At 37.8% G+C, this 23,182-nt stretch overlaps 1 protein-coding gene across 1 annotated transcript in view; it reads left to right on the top strand.

The window, feature by feature from the left end:
* MOV10L1 (Mov10 like RISC complex RNA helicase 1) overlaps window positions 1-21,226 on the top strand; it is a 31,027-nt gene extending 9,801 nt beyond the window's left edge. The window contains exons 8-24 of the mRNA XM_055711991.1: window positions 25-219; window positions 965-1,079; window positions 2,540-2,717; window positions 3,325-3,395; window positions 3,763-3,854; window positions 4,607-4,665; window positions 5,188-5,298; window positions 9,921-10,099; window positions 10,608-10,754; window positions 11,410-11,531; window positions 12,297-12,396; window positions 12,843-13,007; window positions 14,499-14,672; window positions 15,412-15,561; window positions 17,176-17,283; window positions 20,248-20,385; window positions 21,131-21,226. Of these exons, the coding sequence (XP_055567966.1) occupies window positions 25-219; window positions 965-1,079; window positions 2,540-2,717; window positions 3,325-3,395; window positions 3,763-3,854; window positions 4,607-4,665; window positions 5,188-5,298; window positions 9,921-10,099; window positions 10,608-10,754; window positions 11,410-11,531; window positions 12,297-12,396; window positions 12,843-13,007; window positions 14,499-14,672; window positions 15,412-15,561; window positions 17,176-17,283; window positions 20,248-20,385; window positions 21,131-21,226 (2,200 nt within the window). The remainder of the gene's footprint in view (window positions 1-24; window positions 220-964; window positions 1,080-2,539; window positions 2,718-3,324; window positions 3,396-3,762; window positions 3,855-4,606; window positions 4,666-5,187; window positions 5,299-9,920; window positions 10,100-10,607; window positions 10,755-11,409; window positions 11,532-12,296; window positions 12,397-12,842; window positions 13,008-14,498; window positions 14,673-15,411; window positions 15,562-17,175; window positions 17,284-20,247; window positions 20,386-21,130) is intronic.
* The last annotated feature ends 1,956 nt before the right edge of the window (window positions 21,227-23,182 follow it).

Raw genomic sequence — 23,182 nt, 5'->3', positions numbered from 1 at the left:
TATAACTTTTGCTTACTTTTGAAGAAATCCTGGGTACAGCAAGGAACTCCTGTTGCTTGGTTTTTCTGATTTTACTGTTGGACGCTATGTTGAAGCCACTGTAAAAACCGAAGAAGAATTACTAATAGCACCTGTGGAACCATTTTCTCTAAGAAAGCCTAAAATTATTCCAGAACCTCAGCCAAGGAAGACAACAGTGGTTGCCCCTACATGCAGAAGGTACTGGGAGTTAGAGCCAAAAAAATAACACTTGCCTAATACTGCTGTATTTGGTATTGCTGTATCCCTTCTGTAATGCTGACAAAGGTGATACAAAACTGAGAGTCTGTACGTGTTTCTACATATGTTGTAAACAAGATCATTGTAGACCTAACTGATAGAAGAGGTTGTTTCAGTGATGAACTGCTTCATTTCTTTGTAGGTTTCTCAAATGGGAGCTCTTTCTACTGTATAATGTGATGATAAACACTGTTGTATAGTAATCCACAAGTAACAGTTGTGTTATTGAGAAAAATGATGGAAACTTGGAAATAGTTTTGCAAGAGAGTTAGCTTTTCAACTCATCAAGCAACTCCGATATCTGTATCTGATAAATGTTTCCCATCTTTCATTCAAAACTTCTTTTGCAAATACTCTTCCATTATACTTACAGTATTTGCTTAGTTACAAAAATATCACTACTGAAAAAGCAGGCACACAATGTTTTCAAGTAATCTGTAACTGCAACGCTTACCTTTCTTCCCAGTACAGCAAACTTCTTGTTGTGGTTTAACCCCAGCTGGCAACTACCACAAAACCAGGACATGTCTCAGCTGTTACCTTGAAGGAATCATTGGGTTTGGGGGGTGTGTGTGTGTTGGTTTTATAGCCTTGATGATGTGGCATGTTAATTACCTGTTTTTCACATATATAATTTGAGAAAGCTAAATGATATGTCCTACTTATTTTTATCTGTTTGTTTTAGAAATCATAGAAAGAAGTTGCCAAGCTTTCTCCCACATTATACCATACCAAATGAGTTACGGAAATGTGTGGAGCAGAAATTAGACATACTGACCTTTCAGCCTCTCCTGGCAGAGGTATGCAAGTGTAGGTTTATATAAGAAAATATATTCTATGTAAGTGTGTTTCTTCAAGCTGGCCTTAATTTAGCAAAGATGTGTAGCCCATAGTGTAATACAAGGTGATGTAGTACTGTTACCAAGTAGGCTTAAGACATCTATATGCCATAACTTCTATGTATTTCAATATGTCGCAGAATCCAAGCTTATAAGAGCACGAAAGGGTAAATGTGACAAACCGAAAACGGAGTAGAAGTGCAGTGGGAGTGGGAGAAATATTACAGAAGCTGAACAGAGATTATTTTTCACTGTCACTTTTTAGGTGTCATTGGAAAGGGTTTTTTGGTATGTCAGAACAGTAGTCTAGCAGTTGTTTCATAGCAAATGAAAGCAGAAATTCTTAAGTTATTGCAATAACAGAGGATTCTTTTCTGGTTTATCCTCAAATTTAATTCACTACAGCTTGTTAAGATTCTTCCTTCAAGTATAGCTATTTCAGAATACATTAAAAAAAACCCAAAAAACCCCAAAAAAAAAACCCCAAAAAAACCTGAAGTCTAACAAGAATATTCCAGTGATTCATTCTTCAAAACTTTGTCCTGATTTGATTTCTGGTAGAACTTCTGCTGCAACTCACTTCTTTCCCCTAACTTTTTAAGGACTTATGAACTGCAGATGGTACTTAGCCTTTTACACTTTTGAAAAATTATGTTGTCTGCTTTCTAAACAGCTCACACAAAAGCTGAGGTCACAGCGTTAAGATAGCAGATTAGCGATCCTCTCTCAAAAGGAAGGCAAAACTGCAGTGTTTGAAATAATTGTATACTAAAATTCTGCTGTTAATGGTGATCTCTTTAACCACACACCTTAAGTGCTGTCTGATACTGGTGACTTTTAAGTCTGTTCCAGAAAGCACTACTCATTCACCTTGTATCTCAATGAGAAGATACCAAATAGAAACCATTCTGTGCTATCACTTATTATTTAGAAGTCTTGGAGAATACCACTTCAGTGAGATGTAGTAACCTCTGAAGAGGAAGTTCAGGTTCTTTCAGCTTGCCAGAAGTTGTATAATCATCAGCCAGGGTCAAGACTGACATGACTCTCTTCACCTGTCTCTGACCTATGTATTTAGATTTTATGCTTTTTGGGATTTCTGAGCATAGAAATCCGTTTGTAGGTTGCTCACTGAATTCAGATGTTGAAGTTGCCATTGTAATAGGGAGAGACTTGGCTAACCCTTTAGCTGACTGGCTATTGTATCTGAACTCCAGGGATTATACTAACTGCGCTTTGACTGCAGGGGGAGTTTAAAATACTAGTTAATATATAGATACATATATTTAAGTGCCTCAGTTGGCAACCTAGTTGCTGTACAGCCCGTCTTAAGAGGTGTTTCATATTATGTTAAGAATAGTGGGTTCCATATCTTAGTGTAGAAGTTACAATAATGTATATTGTTTTGATTTGGTTTTCAGGGTCTTAATCTAGATAATTATAAAGCAAACTTTTCTACTCTCTTGTGGCTTGAAGAGATCCATGCAGAAATGGACATAAAAGACTTTAACATGAGTGGGGTTACTTTGAAAAGGAATGGGAACTTGTTAGTGTTGGAAGTGCCAGGAGTGGAAGAGGGCACACCTCACCTGATTCCAGGTAGTAACTAATGTGAGATAAATGGCAGGCTGATCAATATTTTCAGTGCAACACAAACTCCATTGCTTATTCATTTGTTTAAAGAAGTCTGTCACATATTTGAACAAAAGTTATTAATCTAGACTCCTAGCCAGATGAACTGTACTGTTAACATGAGTCTTAATTGGCTGCTGTGTGAAGCAGCATTGCATGTGTCTGTTCTTATGTATGTTCCACTACTTTTTAGGATTTTTATGTATGAAAATTGGTGGGGCTTTCAGCAAAAATAATTGTCTTTTAAGTTATTACTACATTACAGTTAAGTGTATCAAAAGCAAAAGCTGGGACAGTAGTTTAAATTCAGAATCTCAAATAATACAATATACAAAAGACTGTTTTCAGGAAGTATTGTCTGATGATGTAATTAGGTACCTTTTGAAATGTAACATACAACTGCATTTCAGAAGAGGTACTTACAGATGCAGTAATTTCACTGAAGTTAGTTAACATCATGCATCCTGCAAATTCCTTGTTTAGCCATGCAAAAGAGGAAGAAATTAAGTGCTACAGCAAGAATTTTACTATTCCTTGTAACAGTATGTTGTCTTGTAACTTTGTTTGCAATTAGGTGGTAAGGTGATACTGAAAAGTCAGATCTACTCTGAGCATATAATTGAGTACATTGCTTATATTACTGAGGTAAGTAAGGTGTATCTCTTGTTGAAAGTACTGTGGTCAACAGGTTACAAAGGGGAAGCTGGCAATTCGTAGAGTTGCAGACTAGTTTAACCTGTGTTCTGGGAAGCTAGATTTGTATTATCTACATTTGGAGTGACGATTTTGTATTTTTTAAAGACTTTGGCTTCCCTGTTCTTTCTAGATTATAATCTTTACCTGCTCTGAAAGCACTCGTAACATAATCTAGATATGCAATACGTTGATAGCAGGTAAATCTGGGTGTTCTTTTTGGAGGCGACAGGGCTGTTCAGTGCTTTCAGAGGTGCTTCTCTCAAGGTTTAATACTTTAAACACATCAATACACTGACTTCTTTTATCTTTACAACAGATACGTAATGAAGATGTTACTCTTAAATGTAATGCAGACTTTGAACAGGCTTATAACTTGGAACCCATGGATGTGGAGTTTGTGCATTGCAGGTATTTTCATGTTTCCAAAAAGCTGCATTTAATGATTCCTCTAGTAAAGTGACTTCTAAAATATATACGACTGTCAGTTGGGTGTTCTGGTGGATGCAGGTAGGAGAAGGACATAATTATGATTTTGACAATTCTTTTACCTCTTTCCCTCAACATACCTTTGCCACTACATGCATTGGTAAAAAACTGCAACTGTAGTGATGATGTACAAAGAATTCTTGTCTCTAGCCACTCTAAGTGATTGCAGCAGTGCCAGGCAGTGAAATGAGGAGGGATGAGGCAGGGTGGTTGTTTCTTTTTTGGGTTTTTTTTGATTTTTTTTTTTTGTTTTGTTTTTGGGGGTTTTTTTTTAGGAAAAAAATATACTAATATGGCTGCAAGACTGTGCCAAAAAAAAATAAATCACTGATGTTAACCACCCATCCTTTTATACTTTTGTTTTATTTGTGGGATGTTTGCTATCTGTACGGAGTTGCTTTATCTTCTTTGTGAAATCAGCTTTGCAGAGAACTTCCTTGAAAGACTATCTAAGTCTGGAACACCAGCCCCTCTTTGTCTCACTGATGAGCTAAAGAATATACGTATCAATATTGTTCGTAGCAAAGCTGTTCATTGGCGTTTCTGCAGCATATTTCTCAATAGATGCTGCTTTACAAAAATTAAACTCCTATTTTCTTATCCACTGGTGCATAGTAATAAATACTGCAAAATAAACTTTTGCTTTAATCTACAAATTCATATTCTGATAACAGGATTACTAGCAGGCGATGCCAGCTGGCAGTTGAGCAAGCAGTCTACCTGGGTGAAAAAGGTATGTTTCAGTTGACTTTAAGCGATCTAGAGGAAGTCACATGGTTTATATTGCTTTCACATAAGGGCATACTGAGAAGAATGCATTGTAGCTTGTTCTTAGAGGAGTTTTCTGTAGTATTTAAAAAAACAAGCAAACCTCTCTGAGTCTAGAGTAAATGTCATCAGAATAATTTCATCTGTGGGCCATCACAGGGGAGAGGAGTCGAAACAAACTTTTGTGAACTGTTTGAGCCAATAAGAATTATAGTAATCGTACTGTTATAATAATAGCAAGTGAAACAACATTGTTTTGTGTTACCTTGGAATTTATTAAAAGGTACTCATTTCCTGGTTTATGGTTGAGTAGAACAGTCCACATAAACTTCACACAGCTCTTTACCATTTTTACGTTAGTTCTGATAAACCATTTTTGGTGACTCAGAGCAAGCTGATGTATCAGCAATAACGTTAATTAGTGGAAAGTGCAAAGTGTTTGTGTGGCTTTCAAATTTCTCTTTCTCTTTCATCTCTAAATTTGAAGTGTTATTTCCGGAAAGGTTTGTCTTACAATCGCCACAAGCTATCAAGACCCAGAATACTACTGAGTATAGCATTGTTGATGATGGCGTTGAACAATGTTCCCAGCAGGAAAGTAAGGTATCTATTCTGTAAATGGTCCTTAAAATGCTGAGTGCCATTCAGATACTAACTGTACAGCTATTGTTAAAAAGGAATTGCATAATGGAGTACCAAAGAATGAATCTAAGTTGTATTCTGCTACTTTCTGATGACAGAAGGTTTTGTTTGCTGCCTGGGGATGGGATTTTATGATAAGTGATACTGTGAAGCTAATGCTCCAGTCTCAAAATGGAAAGTGCTTATAAAAATACTGTATGATTGTAATTGGAGTTGTCAGATTTGCCTTGGAGTAGTTTTCATAGCTACTGTTGAGTAGGTACTTAAGTCCTGTTATTGTGGCAGGAAATAATTTTGTGATAGAAGGTAATGATGCTGTTCTGGGTAGGTTGACCCAGGCTTCTTTACTGCTAATTAAATTCTATGAAGAAAACTTAGAAACGTTTCTCAGAAAGGACTTAAGAAAGTTACCAAGTCCTCCTTCCTATTTGAAGTAGGACTGTCGCCAACACTAAATCAAGACGGCTTGGGAATGGGACAGCTTGGGAGGTGTTTCTTTATTTTTGTGTAGAGTTTCCACAGCCCCTGCATAACCTGTGCTTCACCACCTTTCCGCTCAAGATTTTTTCCTAATTCCCAGTATGAATCTTCTACCTGCAATTTGTGGATGTGGTCCCTTGTTATATATTTTATTTATATATATATATATATCATATGTGACTACAAAGAAGTGTTTGTTTCTCATTTTTTTTGTAACTCTGATTTAAGCCATCTTGGGCTATTAGACTGCTGCTTCACCTTCTCATGGCTAAACTAAAAATCCAATTTCTCTCAGCTTCTCCAGTTCATAACAAGAACATTATATTGGCTCGTGTACAGTTCTAGCATCTACAGTATCCCAGGATCCTGAAAAGGGCCTGAGGATTACTGCTCAACCAGTGTGTTCTCAGCCTGTTGTGGTTCGCAGTTATGCAGTCCCAGGTGTGGAGCTTTCCACTTCTTACTGAATTTCATGATTTTTCTGTTGTCTCTGGCTCTGTTGCCAAGTTTCTCGGTCCATCTGAAGTGAAGATGAATTATCAGGCATTTGAGGTATGAATCCTGATTTTGTTACCTGCAGATTTGTCAAGGGTGTTATTTGGTCTTACCCTAGTCATTGGTGAAGTTACCGAGTAGTATTGGTCCCAACAAAAACCCTGGGGTTCTTAGCTTTTGACCAGCTTCCAGCTGAGTATCAATCTGTTGATTAATACTCCTTGAGCCCAGTAGTTCAGTCAATTTTCAACTCATCTGTCTGTTGATCTAGCTAATATGTCCTCAGCCTATAAATAAGAATGATGTGGTAAGTAAACCATTTCAAAAGCCTTCCTGATGTCAGGGAGTATTACAATGACTGCTTTTCTTTTGTCCATAATAGTCTGTCCACATAATAGTCTCCTCTTCATAGACGAAAATAGAGTTGCTCATGAAAGATCTGCCTCTTGGTTTAGCAGTCTTGACTATTCTTGGTCACCCTTTTTTCCAGTCGTGTGAAGGCTGTGGAATCTAGGATGTGCTCCGTGATATTTTCAGGAACTGGAGTGAGGCCTATGGGCTATACCCAGGTCTTCCTTGTCCATCTTAAATTGGAGCAATATTAGCTTTTTCCTGCTGTCAGATACATTCCTTGGCTTGTCCTGATTTTATTTTTTTTTATTGTAGATAATAGGCAGCAGTGTCCACAATCATATTAGTGTGGTGAATCACATCTACCCTATCCAGTGTCTCTAGGCAGTTTGTGGCATGGTCCTCCCCTTCTGTTGCTCATCCCTTTCCTTTGTGTACTGTTAGTTTGCACAAGGGTCTGGATGCCTGCATGTGAGGCAGAAAGGACGTTGAGTTCTTTCCCATATCCATCTGTGAGCCTCCGTGATTCTTGAACTGTCACGTCTTCCATCACAACACTTGCTAAATCCCTTCCTATTACTTTGTTATTGCTGCATTTTAGCTTCAGCTGTGCTTTGATCTCTTTGACCTTCCTGATTTTTGTCAACTGTCCACAAAGTGTTTTTACATTTTGCATGTCCTTATTTCTGCTTGTAATAAACTTTTTATAAATTCATCAAGAAGCTACAAGCTTAGCTAAGCAGGCCTTCTATTGAAATGCCTGATGATCTTGTGCAACAGGATGGTTTGTTTATGATCTCTCAATATGCAACTTTTAGTTCTCGTAGGCACGTTTTTCCCCACATGGTAGCTTCCCGGAGGATTTTGCCTGATGATTTCTTAGGAAGACTGAGATTTACTTTAGAAGGGCCAGAGTTGTGACTCCACTGCTCTACCTTCTTAGCCTTCCTCTAATCTTGTAGTCTCTGCAACCAAAGCTGCTATATGGACACATATACCTTTCCTGTATATGACCAGCAAGTCTAGTAGAGTGTTACTTCTGATCAGCGTGTTTTGATCAGTGATAATTTATGTTAGGAAGTTGTCACCAACTCAGGCTAGAAATTCTAGACCCTTCCTTGGGTGAATTTTAAGTAGGCATGTGAATGATTGAAATCTACAGGAAAGCTGCACAACCTGTGATCAGGACACTGATGCCAGTTGTTTGTCAGAAGTGTCATCCATGTCGTGTTCCTTCTGGCAGAGATTTGTTACAGACCACCAGACAGTATTGCTGTTGTTCCATCCTCCTGTGGTAACAACTCAGACATATCTCTGTTTTTGCAATTAATAATGTGCAGTCAAGGAGTTCCTGCACGTCCACCCAGAGCTGTGCTGGTGAGAGCGGCAGCACAGGTAGTTATTGTTCTGCAAGATGTTTGCTTCTGTTGGGACCTTTCTGGTTGACTAGGATGGAGAACGTAACCTGGACCCCCCATGCTTACCCAGAGCTATGTGATCCTCCCATTGATCTGTTCAAGGTGTCATGAGTACCCACATGGGTGAGCAGCAAAGGAAGCAGTCAGAAGGACTAGATGAGCCTTGTAGTCTTTCCATGACATCATGGCTCTGGGGAAGCAGCAAAAATCTCTGTATGATACCTCTGTCCTGTATGAGGAGTAATCGACTTCTAACGCTCATCACTTCACTGGATTAGGATCAGTATTAAGATGATTGAGGCATCTGGTCCAGAACCTTGCAAACACCACGTTCCTTACAAACAGTTTTCTCCCATGCTACAATCTGAAAGAGACATAATCTTGCTTAGTGGTATGGAATGTGAATATTAGCTTTTGTGGAAGGATACAAGTTATTCAGTCATGGCTTAAAAATCCCTGTCTGAGCTTGCAAAATATTTGTGAAATAAATGTTTAATGTTAACATAAGCCAAACTTTTAGAAATCTTAAACTTAAGGTGGGAATTCCTAGCACCTTTCTCTACTGCTCTGTCTTTACGGTAGATACTCTGTTTAATGGGATAATGCTACTTACTGGGAAAAATTAAAAACTAGCAACTTCAAAAGTGTTAGTGAAGATAGCTGCCTGTCATCTTAAGGTTATAAATGCATTTATCTTTGCTGTTTTCAGGTCAAAAAGCTGCAGAGCAAACAGGCAAAATGCATGGCATCAAGGGAGATAAACATAGCAGATGTGAGGAGAGTAGCTGTGCAACCAAGCCAACTTGGTATACTTTCTATACTTTATATTCAAAAGTGTTACAGTTCAGGATTGTGATCACTTCAGTAAACCAGGGCTGAGCAAGATACCTTTTAGATGTCCTCGTGCTCTGTCTCTTACAGACACATTCTAGAACAGTACTAGCAGGAAGTTTCATTGGAGTTGTTCTGTGGATAACTTAAACATCTCCGTTTCATGGAATCATAGAATGATTTGTGTTGGAAGGGACCTTAAAGATCATCTAGTCCCATCTCCATGCCGTAGCCGGGGACACTTTCCAATAGATAGCTCAAAGCCCCATCCAACCTGGCCTTGAAAACTTCCAAGGCAGGGCAGCAAACATCTAGTGATGTATTTTGTCCTCAATAAATCATTTCCCAGTCATTTAGTTATAAATTTTGGCACATTCAAAGTTTCCAATTTGTTACTGGTGTGTTGTCTTAATCTTGAGATAGCTGTTTTGCCAAAGTAGCTAAAACTTGAGAGTAGAAAGCCCATACCATTCCTGTGCTTCTCTGGAAAGTGTGACTTTAAATATCAGTGTACTTAATTGCCAAAGAGGGTGATTTCATCACTTTGTGGCAATAGGATGCCTAAAGAAATACGGAATGGATTACCTAGAGTGCATTTCTGTGCAAGGGTTAATAAGATTTTGCTGTAGAAAGCTAAAGCTAGATTAATTCAGACAGGATTAAGAAAATTCAGTGGTTGTGACTTGTCATCCAATACTGGTACTATCCATGAAGTACCAGTTACTGAGAGTTACTGAAATTTTGCTATTCTAGGATAAATAAAAGTGAGATTCATGCTAAAATTAGTGACTTTACAGATAGTTGGGTTCCATAATTGTAGTCCTTTTCTGGCCTTCACTTTAATAAAACATCAAGTACACTTCTGAAATATTAATGGCTTATTTTCTACATGCTGTTCTATGAAATCAGAACTTTTGAGAAAGTTGTTAATTGTTACCACATAAGAAAAATGAAAATTTTTTGAAGAATGTGGAGTTCTAATATAAGCTTATCTTTATTATAGTTGGTGAAACTGTGACACATCAACAGAGAGCTGGTGAATTTTTCAATCCTGTGCTGAATGCACAACAGAAACTGGCAGTGAAAAGGATACTGAGTGGTGAATGTCGTCCAACACCTTATGTTCTCTTTGGTCCACCAGGAACTGGAAAAACATTAACAGTAGTTGAAGCTATTTTACAGGTAATAGTGGATGACAACTCAGTCACCTCTAATCTTCTCAGTGATGGAACACTTACAGTAATCCTGTAAGTACCATCATTTTTATTTTTTTTTTTTGCCAAGGAGTTTTCAAAATACTCTTTTTTTTTTTTTTAAACATCATTTTCTGTAGCTCTGTGAAAGAGGAGAGAACTTGATAAAGATTTAACAGAATTCCTGAATGGCTTATTTTCAAGTCTTCTTGTCTTTTGGTGAACAGTATCTAACCTGTGCCTCCAGTAGTGCATAATATGAAGCACAGGTATACGTTAATCTGATAACCAGGAATTAATTCTGCTGTCAGTGCATACAGTTTGAGAGTACTTAGTCATGACTATCAAGACTAGTGTTCTTGAACTGCAAAAGTAAATATAATGCGTATGCAGGGCTCTTCTGGGTTCTGTATTCGGTGAAATAAGGTAGGCATGTTTGAGTTATTGCTACTTCTCTGAATAAGTGTGTGTTTTAATGTCAATCTTCTTTAATGTAGATACATTATACTCTACCAGACAGTCGAATTTTGGTTTGTGCACCATCAAATGCTGCAACAGATCTGATTTGCTTGCGGCTGCATCAAAGCAATATGTTAAAACCAGGAGATATGGTCCGAGTTAATGCTAGCTTCAGGTCAGAAGAGGTAATATTATTGATATCTGCCATTTAATAGTTCCATTGCAATGTTTTAATCTTAAAATACTGATTTAGTAATGTAACTGTCAGTGGTTATTAGGCTGGTTAGGCTTGCTTAGGATCCAAAGTATGGAACATATTACTCCAGCTTTTCCAGAAGATTAGCTGGAAAATGTTGATCTTAGTTCTTAATTTGATTGTATGACTGTAGAATCTTAAGTTCATTCTTGCAGTGCTTAACTCCACAAGCAGCACATACATATTTGTGGGATTTTTAATGTGGTAAGATGCCTTGACTTGCAAAGCAATCCTAAAATCTGCTGCTGAAGTCAAGCCTTTGTCTCCAAATGAAGGCTACTTATGCAGAAAAGCAAGGAAGTAGGATTGTCATCTTTATATAAAACAGACATATATAAATGTATGTATATGAAATATCTCTATGTTCAGTTTTGATCCTTCCAGTAAAGAAAACAGACATCTTGAGTATGTACTACTTTGTTTAGGCAAATTAATGAAAAAACCATTTTGTTTTATGAATGAGTTTAAATCTAAGCATTTTGCTCCGCTTCTAAAATGGTTTCCAGTGGATTTTTTTATTCAAATTTAAACATTTAGTTTTAGAGTGGCATTTCATTTTACAAAATACCTTTTTGTTTTTGCAGCAAATTGATGACACAGTGAAATCTTACTGCAAAGATGGTGATGATATTCGACAAGCATTGTGGTTCAGGATAATAATTACCACATGCAGCAGTGCAGGAATGTTTTATCAAACAGAAATACGGTAGAGTACTATAGATAGGAACATCACTGAGACATGGATGTTACGAAACCCAGAGCTTTTAGATACCTTCTGTACTGTAACTTGAGCTGTTTCAATAGTTTATTGCATATGTCTCTCTTTCAAAATTATCTTCCCAGCAAACCACTTGGTTTTTGTAATGTTTCAGCAGAGACTCTCTTGACACTGTAACTTCTCCACCATTACCAGTGAAAGCCATGGAAATTATATTGCTGTTGACAATCGTTCTGGCTCAAAATTATTGTCACACTAAAAATTGTATTGTATTTCGTTTTTATCAAGTCACCTTCGCTAACTGTGAACAACCACCATGTCAAGTTCTGTTAACTAAAGATTCCTTTGATTTTTATTTTAACCTTGTAAAAGGACACTCTGAAGCCTAACTGGCTTGAGGAGTTTTGGTTGAGAAACAAAGTCTGGGAATTACCTTTTGCTGTACGTGAAGGAAACGGAACAAGGAAAGCTTTTCTGAATGTCTTAACCTTTGTGTAAACTATGCTTTAAGTAAGATAACCAGTGGTTGTATATATCTGAGTATGTAAACAAAATCAAAAATGGCAAATTAAAGTTACTGGGTTGTTCTTTCTGTATTCTGTGTTGAAAATACCCATCTTTTTCTCTGTGTGTGTGGAGTTACCTGGCACACTTGACAAGGAAGTTAACAGAATTGCTGAGGTCAACCACCGGGTGGCAGAATGAACTAATCTGAAAACAGCCCTGTTTTGGGTTCATGTTATTTAATTCCAGGCTTGGACACTTCACTCATGTGATTCTGGATGAGGCAGGGCAAGCAAGTGAACCAGAGAGCCTGATTCCTATTGGGTTGATTTCAGAAGCTAATGGACAGGTAATTCTTTTAGCATCATTTACTGAAAGCAAAAAAGTTTTGGTTTACTGTTTGTATTTTTGTGAATTGTGTAGAATGCAATCAGCTGTTTCCTGGTAACAAATATGGAATTCTGAGTACTTTTAATAAGTCTTATTCATGTACAATATCCATTTCCCACACTTAAACAAGCTGTTTTACATCTAAAGCAAGTCTGCATTGGTAGGACAGGATTCAGTGTGTGGAAGATGACAAAATAAAAACATGCTTTCTTAGTGTAAGACAACAATGTACTTGTGTCCTGGACCTAACTCTGCTTTTCATACAGATGAGAAGTTTGGAGGGGAGCAGAATACTTGATATAAATTGACCTTTGAATTCTGAAGTGTGTACATTACTGAAAGTACTTTTTTTTTATAACTGTTTTAATACAAGATGGATTATTATTTTTTTTATTGTATATACAGATAGTTCTTGCTGGAGATCCAAAGCAGTTAGGGCCAGTAATAAAATCCGAACTTGCACTGACTTTTGGATTAAATATTTCCTTGCTGGAAAGACTGACATCAAGAGAAATATATATGAGAGATGAGGATGCTTTTAGTGCCTGTGGAGCATATAATCCTTTGTTGGTGAGTAAAACGGCAATTTTATTCAATTTTTTTCATCTAAATCAAAAAAAATGAGAGACTGTGGTTCCTGCTGTTTTCTTAGCACCTTTTTGTTCCCTGATGCTTAGTAATAAGTCTAGCTTGAGCATTAGTTCTCTAGGAAAGCTTGATTATTTTTAATATATACTCTGAATAGCAAGGATACTGAGCCTTCCAGCATGCTAAAAACCTTCTTTGAAGGAGTTGTCTATTCTTAGGCAGAGTAAGTCAAATATGGTGCACAAAGCAGAATTCTAAATAATGGCTTAAAATTCCCTTCCACCTCCATTATCCACACATACCATAACTTTGTAACTTAGTTTTCCACAAATGAACAAGTACAACTTCTACTTTTAACATAAGACAAACGAAGCCTCCCTTTAAAACATAAAGATTAATTTTGCAAACATAGTGTTTCCAGAAGGGAAAAAAGAAACTGTTCCTGTTTGGTTATCACCCCTTCCTCTGAAGGATAACTTCCCAAAACTCTTGTATGGTGAGGTACCTAAAGTCTGTGTTAAGTGGCAGAGGTAGTGTAGTGCATAAATGAGCACAGATGTTCAGCTGCTTTAAATTCTTGTCTGAATGTGGAATGTAGGGCTAAAGTTAAACTTACTAAGATGCCTTCCCCTTCTCATGATAATATACTTTGAAGAGTTAAAGTGGGAGCAAGAGCTAGCTGGATGACCATGTAAGCAGAGGAGAGAGGAAATCTGATGGCAGGTTCAAGGGGGAAAGTAGGGGTGTTTGGCCCTAGGCTTTAGGTTAGGTTCAGCCTGCTGAAAAGCCTAACACGCTTCCTCCCAAAATCTGTTATGACAAACTTTCATTATTGTGTTCGTGATACAATGCTTAAGGAGAATTGGTGTAATGGGAGACAAGGAAGTGTGAGGGCTTTGTTAGATACCATTGGACTTCAGTATCATATGTTAGTGTTTTTACAGGGCATAGCTAGTTATTACTGACCGGAATGCTTCCTTAAAGCTGTTCTTTCATTTAAAGACAAATACATTACTGGTTTCTAAGGCCAGCTTCTGTCAGCTATCCTGTCGCTTTCTTGCTGCCTGTCAAGACTTCCTCAAAAGAACAAGTTACATCCATGGAAATCCTGTGAAAAAAATCTGACTCTCTTAAAAAAAAAAAGTGTCTGTGTCTATAGATCAAATGTTTTAAGGAACTGGAGGATGACCAATTCAACTGTCACGTACATTCAGTTCTTTCTTTCTTTTTTCTTTGGAGGGGAAAGAGGTGATCCTTCAAAAAATCGCTCTCACTTAGGTTTTTTTAATTATTTTCTTTACTTAGAGATGGTAACACCTGCAGGTTTTGCCTTTAATATACAGTTCTTCAGCAGCTTTGGAAAAGCTAAATGCTAGAGGATAGTAAGGTAGTATCTGCTTGGGAGGTGTGTACTGTGGAGTCTGACAAATAATTACCGGTTTCAGTTATGGATTTTGGTTTTTATCTTTGCAGATCACAAAACTTGTAAAGAACTACAGGTCACATGCTGCATTGCTTGCCTTGCCATCTAAATTGTTTTATCATAAGGAGCTAGAAGTTTGCGCAGACACTTCAGTAGTAAATTCTTTGTTGCACTGGAAGAAATTGCCCAGGAAAGGATTTCCACTAATTTTCCATGGAATAAGGGTATGTAAAATGTTCATGTAATGGAAGAATGAATAAGGAGGCCTGATAGAAATTTGCTGATGTTGTAGGTGAGTTTTCAGAATGAATTTTACAAAGGATATGAAAATAAACTCTTTTGTGAATAATTTGACTTCCTGGCTATCTGGTTTTAGAAATAACTACTGAAGTCAGATGTTCACTAAGAACTAAGCAGCAGCTGCCCATTGAATTGTATTGTGGAGACATTTTGATACAAGTTTAAATTTGTAGCAGATTGACCAAGATGGAGCTACAGCCAGCTCTTTTAGGTTGCTTTTGATGAGTTTGCTACGTTAGAATGAATAAAAGCTTCTAAAACTAGAGGATTATTAAGGTTTAAGTGGGTAGGGGGAAGAATAGTACTTTGGAAGAGGTTAATAAAGTCATAATATCCACTGCTTGAAGAGGCCTGAACTCTTCTGCCTTGCACAAAAGTAAGATACCAACTTGCTAATGCATGTTACTCTGAGTTGAGATTTAACTTTTGTTGCACATTTAACATACTGTTGTCATAAACTCTTCTTCAGCTTAAATAACACAGTATAAAATGTTAGGTAATACTTGTTAACTAGAAAGGGTACATAGCAAGGAAGATAAAATGTGTGTAACATTACATCACTCTTATTTTGCATTTAGGATGTGTAAGAATAATCTATTAATAAATACTTAGTGACTTCTGTACCTGGTCTTCATCTTCCTCATTTCCTTTCGCCTAATACAGGGCAGTGAAACACGTGAAGGTTGCAGTCTTTCGTGGTTTAATCCAACAGAAGCAGTTAAAGTAATGCAGTACTGTTGCCACCTTGCTAAAAATGAAAATGCTGCAGTGTCAGTGACTGATATTGGAGTGATTACACCGTATCGTAAACAGGTATAGCTGGTGTATAAGAACTTTAGCATGGCTGTGGTTGGTTAGAGCAGGGAGGCATATCTCAAAACTTCACTTTTTTTGTGTCATATTACACTGTGTGGCATCAGTTATTAATGATGTTTCCATTGAAATCTAAACCTAGAGAAAGACAATTCTAATGGCATTCTACTTTTTCAGTTTTAAAAATCAGTAAATTATGTAAGGAGAAATCTTCTTGCAGTTTTGGAGTCAGAAGCAGATTTTTCAGCTGTTAGGAGTGAAGAGTGCAAGTCAAGAATTTATTATCCAACAGCTGAAACAGCAGTCTGATTCTGTCACTCCGCACTGAGGAGCGGAACAAGAGAAATGCAGTGAAGTAGGTGGCACGTCACCTCATTAAAGCTTTGAGGCAACTAGAGGAATTGGGACTTTTATCTGTCTTGCAGTCAGACTTGAAGTTTGTGCTGCTGTTTAAACCTGGAGAGAATGTTGGATTCAACTTCAAATGCTGTGGTTTATTTTTAAAACTGTTTGTGTTCATGTCTATTCAGCATGTGATGTCTGCTTTCATTTTAAAAAAACAAAAAGGGATTAAATCTCCTTTCATTTCCAGAGTACGCTCTGGACAGTGTGTGTACTGTTTTTCTTGGTGTTCACATCTCAGTATTCATGGCCTTGCCTGTGTAGGTTGGGTGAAACACTGTGAGGTGTGTGGAAAAGACCAACCCCTTTTGAAGAAATCTCACTTGCCAATTAGAATTCTGCCTGTACTGATCCTACTGTTCAGGTGTATGCACCTGCCCATGTTTACAGTTACTATTTATTTTTCAAATATTTATATATAGTATTGAAGTGACTGAACCTCTGATACTCCCTAAAACATTTCGTATGATTATGTCTTTCATCTGCCTATGATGCAAGACATAGAATAGTAGTGTCTGCTTCAAGAAAGTCACCTTGTATTGGAGGAACACTGGTTAGAAAATAGTCGTTGACTGTAATCCTCAGCTTAGCCAGGCATGATTTCTTGGTAAATTTCTTGGAGCACTTAAGGTATAGTCTCCAAGCAGCTTTTAGGAGATGGAAGTATACTGACCCTGCATATACCAGTGTTCCAGTGCACAAGACTCCTTGTTCTCTTTCTCTTTTTGGGAGGGTACTTTAGATCACATCTCACCTCTGTCTTTCACTCTGCGTGGTGCAACGGGCAAGCAAAGCTGGAATCTCTGTACAGCCGCCTTAAGGGGCTGGGGGAAGCTGCTTGCCCTATTGCGTCTGGGGCAAGCATAGTTGTGGATATAATCACAATGGAAGAAGAGGGTTTATGGATCTAAGTTGTTCTTTTCATTAAAACCTGGATTATAAAAAAAAAAACAAACCTGTTGATTTTTGTTTAAATGATGGTAGTGAGCACTTTCTAAGCTATGTAATAAGTGTGGTGCTTCTCAGGAAACATTAGTGGTTTATTTCAAAACCTTACTAGTAGGTGGTGGCTAAGTTTGGTGTAGGCATTCCCTGTGACACCTCTGTGTTAAATCACTTACTTGTATATGTAGTATGTTTTCAGTTTTAGTTAATCCACCATCAAATGTAAATATAAATTCCTTCAACACTTTTTTTTGTTTGTTTTGGTAGGTTGAAAAAATTAAATTTCTTCTGAGAAGTATTGATATGACAGACATTAAAGTTGGCACAGTAGAAGAGTTTCAAGGGCAGGAGTACATGGTTATCATCTTATCAACAGTATGTATATTTGTTGTGGTCCTCTGGAGAGTTTTTGTATGTGTCTGGTTCTGTTTCCTTTTTGATATAGGGCTTTTAAAAATTAAAAGTAAAAATTTAAAAGCTACGTTTTTGTCTCTTTCACAGTATTTGAAAACAGAGCTTATTTTTAAGTGCATAGAAACAGTACAGAGAGAAATTTTGAGGTAAAACATTAAACCTTTGTACGTACTTCTGCTGAGTTTATTTAAGTTTCATGCGTATAGCATACCTTTCACTTAAGTGTGCATAGGGAGAATGGAAACTGGATGCATTATAAATATTAGAAAGACAACTGTGTGAATCACAGTATTAAAAAGTAATTGCTGTTTGACTTACAAAAGCTGATGTAGGTTCCTCCATTATTTTTCACCATCACTTTGAGAATTATCACTTAATGGTATACAGCTCATGACTTCCCAGACACTAATGTTGACTGTGCCTAGAAGCTGAATACCCTTTATCAAAATTTATTTATTTTGCATTGGTGGGACTGCACTTGATAGTCTTTCATGATTGTCTTGATGGTGCACTTTAAGTGTGGTACTGGTTGTATTATAGGAATGTCAGTAAAGGTCTTTTCTAGATGCTGGCTTTTTGAATCTGAAGTTATCACAAGCCTTGAAAAAAAGTCCGGGGGGGGCGGGGCGGGAAATCCATGCTGTTTCTATCTGCTTCAGCAGTACACTAGTCACAGGCCATCGTTTTAACAATGCATCACCTCCTTGATTCAGAGTTTATTTTGGTTGACTGCATTTATGTAAATACAATGGTATAGGGGCATAAACTGCATCGCTAGAGTTCTCTAGATGACCATGAAAATGCAGAGGTATTTAGTTTCACTCTTTGCAATAAATGGGTCTTTCAGAAAAGTGCTGGCAAAAGGGAGCATTCGGGAAATGTAGGAAGACACATGTGTTTGGGAAGATGGTTTCTGTGGCTTTGTGTTGAGCCTATCCCTTGCATTTGACAAAGGGAGAAAGAGAGGATTGTGTTACAGAGTACTGGGGGGAGTTGCGGTTGTTGTTTGTAAGCTGGAAGCCCTTGTCTCTCACCTTTTGCAAACTTGATGACCAGTATGCTTCAGCTGATGTCTGTTTTTTCTGAAAGATCTTAGTACATGTTATCTGCAGGTGACAGACAAAGATGTAGTCCTAGTTTTCAGGCAGTTGACTAGAGTGTGGAAATCCTGTCTGTAGCAGCCAAGACAGCAGGCCTCGGAAGACTGAAGTTGAGGTTAGGTGCTGACATATGCCAGTTCCCTCTCTCTAAATGCACTAGATATTGCTCCAGTGCATGCACATAGCCCTGGCATTTGAATTGACATGAAAACCCCCTAAACGGAAAAACTACAGCAGTTTCTTTATGTCCTACTTTTCTGTCTTTTGTCTTCTCAGACATGTAAGATTGTTGGCTGGGGCTCTTGACAAGAGGATGTGTTTCTAAGGAGAAATCAGTGTGGGGTTGAGAAGTGTAAGCAGCAGGTGATAAGTCAGTTGATAGCTACCGAGGCTTTTTGCAGAAGGCTTTTTGCTACCACAATATGTGATACCAATCGTTTATGTTCTGAGACGACATCCATCAAATGTGCACTGTTGTAGGCATGCTGAACTCCTGGACAGAAGTAAATCTGTGCTGGATCAGTGAAAAAGACAATTGGGGAAACTTTAGAGAAAGACTAACTTAATACTTTGAACATCAGCAAGTGATGCTAGTTCAGTGTACCTGATTGTATTTGAGTGTTTAGACTTTCTTTTGGTAGGCATTAAGGGCCCTACAGAGCTACCCTACAGCTACCTATTTTCTACAGTGTGGAATTCGGTTCAGAATACAAAAAAAGTCTGCATATGCTTGCTTTTTTTCCAAATGGTAATGTGGTTTTGGTGCACTAAGTCTCTAAATAAAGAAAAATACTTAACTGTTTGCAACATGGTGTGTGTGAGGTGTTTGTGATTCGGGGCTGTTCAAGAATGTACAGTACAGACACAACCTGTGTAAGTCTGAGTAATGGCATATAAGGCAAACTGATCAAAGAAGGAAGTGTAGACCAGGAATGTGTAGCTGAAGATACGACCAGTACTGGATGACTATTAACAGGAGTACGTAGGATTTCTTGGAGAGAGGAGGGTAAAAGAGCTGCGTAAAAACCAAAACACTGGAAAGCAGGGTGAATGAGGCAGTGGAGAAAGGGATGGGTTTGGGGGGTTCTTTTGTGGCTTGAGGGAATAGTCTGTGGGACTTTCTTGATTGTTTTTTTTCCTGAGGGCAGTCATACTATGCTTGCTTTTTGTTCTGCATCATACCATAGCTCTTCAGTTCAGCATTACATCTTTCTTAAAGTAGTTCTAGGTATGTACTATGCTCCTGTTTACAAAGACTCATTATTTAGGTCATGAAATTTTCCTTTTATCAAAAATGTGTTCAAATATAGATGAAATAGGTGCAAGTTTAATGAGCAGTAGTTACAGCGTACTAATTGCTTTGGCTTAGCTTAGAAAAAGCAGTCAAAGCACACTGAGACTGCTGAAGAAGGCTTGCAGAAAAGACACACTGAATTGTCATTCAGCTTTAGGAACTGGAATGCCAGGAGCTCTAGCAATTCTTCTACTGAAAAGATAAAATCGCTAGTTTTTAGGAAGCAGTTTTGGTATCTTCTGTTTCAAATTACAGTGGATGCTCATGATGCTAAAATGAAACTAGTACACAATTCTCTTGAAATTGCTGAAGTTGTCTTAGCACCCTCTTGGAGGACAGACCTTCTGTGGGAGAGCTAATGGTGGGAAATAGCTAGCTGAAACTTGGATTAGGAAGCTAACTTGTGCTAATTGTTGACAGAGCTGTGTGTGGATTGCTGCAGTAGGTAAACGCTATCTTAAAACAACTTACCTAGCCATAGGGTAACTTCCTTACTCTTCTGTTTCTAAAATTATCCATCTTTAATTTTAGGTGCGGTCTCATGAAGGCTTGTTTGGTGATGACAAACACTGCTTGGGCTTTCTCTCGAACCCTAAGAGATTTAATGTAGCAATTACTAGATCAAAAGCTTTGCTGATTGTCGTGGGAAATCCTCATGTTCTTGTGAAAGTAAGTTTTGGTTTTATATCTTTGAATTGGATCCAGTATTTGCCACAGTAAATGAAGGATTTGAGGGGGTTAATCTGATATGAGGGAAGGAACATCAGATTATGTTAAGAATTGGTGTGCAGTCCTCAGTCTGCACTTGCAAATATCTGAACTCCATAGGTTCCTGTAAGGATGAACAGTGCAGGCACCCACGCAGTAAGCTTCCAGGCACGAAGGAAATTGTAATGCTGTGGTGCATCTGGGCTTCTGCCTCCTTTTTCTCTCTACAAGAGAGGGAAGCTCTCCAGCAGCAAGTCCAAGTAAGCGTATTCTGCATAACCTTATGCAATCGGATCCTTCACAAAATGAATTCGCTTCACTTTTAAACGGAAGCTTGTAGAAGTGATTGCTCCTAGTTATAATAACAGCCTGCCAGGGAGGCGGTCTCTTGAACCCTTGCATGGTTCTTCCACAGGAATAAGGTGAGCTTTTAATATCTGATGTTACATCTGACTTTCTGGATAAGAAGGAAAGCAGTATTCCAGAAATACTCTGAATAACATGTTTAGTTTCCCCACAGCTATGTGCAACAAATATAACTTACAGTAGCTATAGGTATCTTTCTCTCACGTTACACCATTTGCAGAGTTGTTTTTCTAGAAAAGGTCCTATTAAATCTCCTGCATTCATGTGCCTTACTAATTTGTTTGAAAATTCACTTCACAGAGCAGCATGATTTAAATTAAACATTAATCTTCTCTTGTAGGATCCCTGTTTTTGTGAACTGTTAGAATACAGTTTAACGAATAGAGTTTATGTAGGTTGTGACCTGCCTTTGGAGCTGGAATGCCTGCAGAAGTGAGTGTCTGGTCTTCACTTTAAGCTTGCTAGATATGGATTGGTTTACAATATTTTTATATTAATGTAATTTATACATTTTATAATAATTAATGTAATGAATACAAAGTTAGTATCATTTGAGAGATTGATAAATGCAAAAACCTGTGATATCTTAGGTGACTTTATCGTAATTAAAGAAATGCTTGAAGATTAATTTAAACACGTTTTTCCTAGTAACACACGATACATTGTTTAAATGGGTATTATCTACTAGATGAAATCCCTTTTAATCAGAATTGTTGTTCATGGAAAGGTAAGCAAAATTTTTATCTTATTCCCTTTTAATTGACAGGTGTGACTAGTTTTTCAGCATTGAAGATGCATGCAGTCCTCATCCGTTTTGAAACTAAGAATACATAACAGGAATTCAGTCCTAAGGAAATCCAGCACCTTTTGTTGTAAGGGAAGGGCATGTGTTCTGAAACAGTTCAAAGCTTCTCCAAACAAGATTTAATACTTTTTTTAAGAAGTGAACAAGTTGAAATTAACAGTATAAAATAGTAGTGGCAACATACTTGTTTTTCTATTTAGAATGTATGTGATGTTACGCCTTTGCATAGAACAGTATGCATGAATCCTCCAAGCTTCAGAACTCTTTTGTTAGATTATCCATATTCTATAATGTTTTCAGCTTCTCAGTTTTCTCAGACTTGTGTAATGCCTCCTAAAACTGGATTTTCCCAAGAACATACATGTTTCTTGTAGTTTTGTTATGGGACTGTTACAGTAATATATCCGTGATGTGAACTGGAGTAATACGCTGGTATCTCCACTTGAATGATGCCGAGTGTCTTAAGCCAAGCATGCTTAAAAACCCTACTTGTGGTTTTTAAGGCCTTTGTATACATAGCTGAGATCCCACAGGATTTTCTTGTTTTCACAGCTTATTTGCTGTGGTAGATGTCAGAACAACACCTCAAATGGTGAGTTTAAAAAAAAAAAAATGAAAACCATGTTTTGCATTTCTACAAATACACTGTAAAATGAAGTATCTCAGTTTATTTTGACAGAACTAAGAATAACTGATGTTTTAGCAGTATTCCTGCTATCGGCTTCACTGGGCACAGTGCTGTCCCCTTAAACAGTGTTTTTCCATTTTTCTTGTCCTCTCCTTGGTGATAAAGTGTTGTGTGGCAAGATTTAAGGAGTAGTTGGACAGCTAGCCTCTGTGTTTAGGAACTGCTAGTGCATCAAGGTGGCTTTCTGTAACAGACAAAGTATTTTGGATAAGACTGTAGCCTACAGAGAAACAAAGGGAGGGGAGAAATATAGCAAGCTTTTGTTTGCTTGTTTACAGTCCGGTCATATCACTTCCATTCCTGGTATGCACTGTACTACTTCCCTCTGCAATGCATAATATGTAGATATGGCAACTTGTAAGGTGGCAAACATGGTAAAATATCAAAGCTGGATGCTATGTAAGGATATGCAGTGCTGTTACAGGTAGTTTGGAGAACCCAGAATCACCTCTCACCCAAATAACACTGTGTTGAGTATCTGATCCGAGTCACAGCTCTACTTGAGCAGCACTCTAGGCGATTTAACCCAGCCTCGTGGGCGTGGTATTATGTAGCTTAAATTGCTGACACTCTCGACAGGCCAGAAGAGATGGCTTGTGTTGTTGGCAGCTTGATGCTGAAAATCCAAGCCTTGATAATGCCATGCCAATATTCTGCATCAAACTCAGGAAGTTGTTCAACTAGTTGTTGCATATTGAAAGGCTGCTTGCCTCAGGATTGTGGTACGATGTACCACATCTCACAATCCACTGTTTAGACCCGCCACTGCTCAGACTTACTGCCAGCCTTGGCTTTTGTCTGTATGTTCGTGCTGTCTTCAGAGAACAGTGAAGAGGTCGCGTTGGAGATGGATGGCGCTTACTTTATTGCAAGATACAATCCAGAACTTCTGATTAGTA

This window comes from Falco cherrug, chromosome 5, assembly GCF_023634085.1.
Source record: "Falco cherrug isolate bFalChe1 chromosome 5, bFalChe1.pri, whole genome shotgun sequence".
Taxonomy (NCBI): domain Eukaryota; kingdom Metazoa; phylum Chordata; class Aves; order Falconiformes; family Falconidae; genus Falco; species Falco cherrug.
The sequence above is the reverse complement of the archived record's forward strand: the minus strand, read 5'-3'. Positions and strand labels throughout refer to the sequence as shown.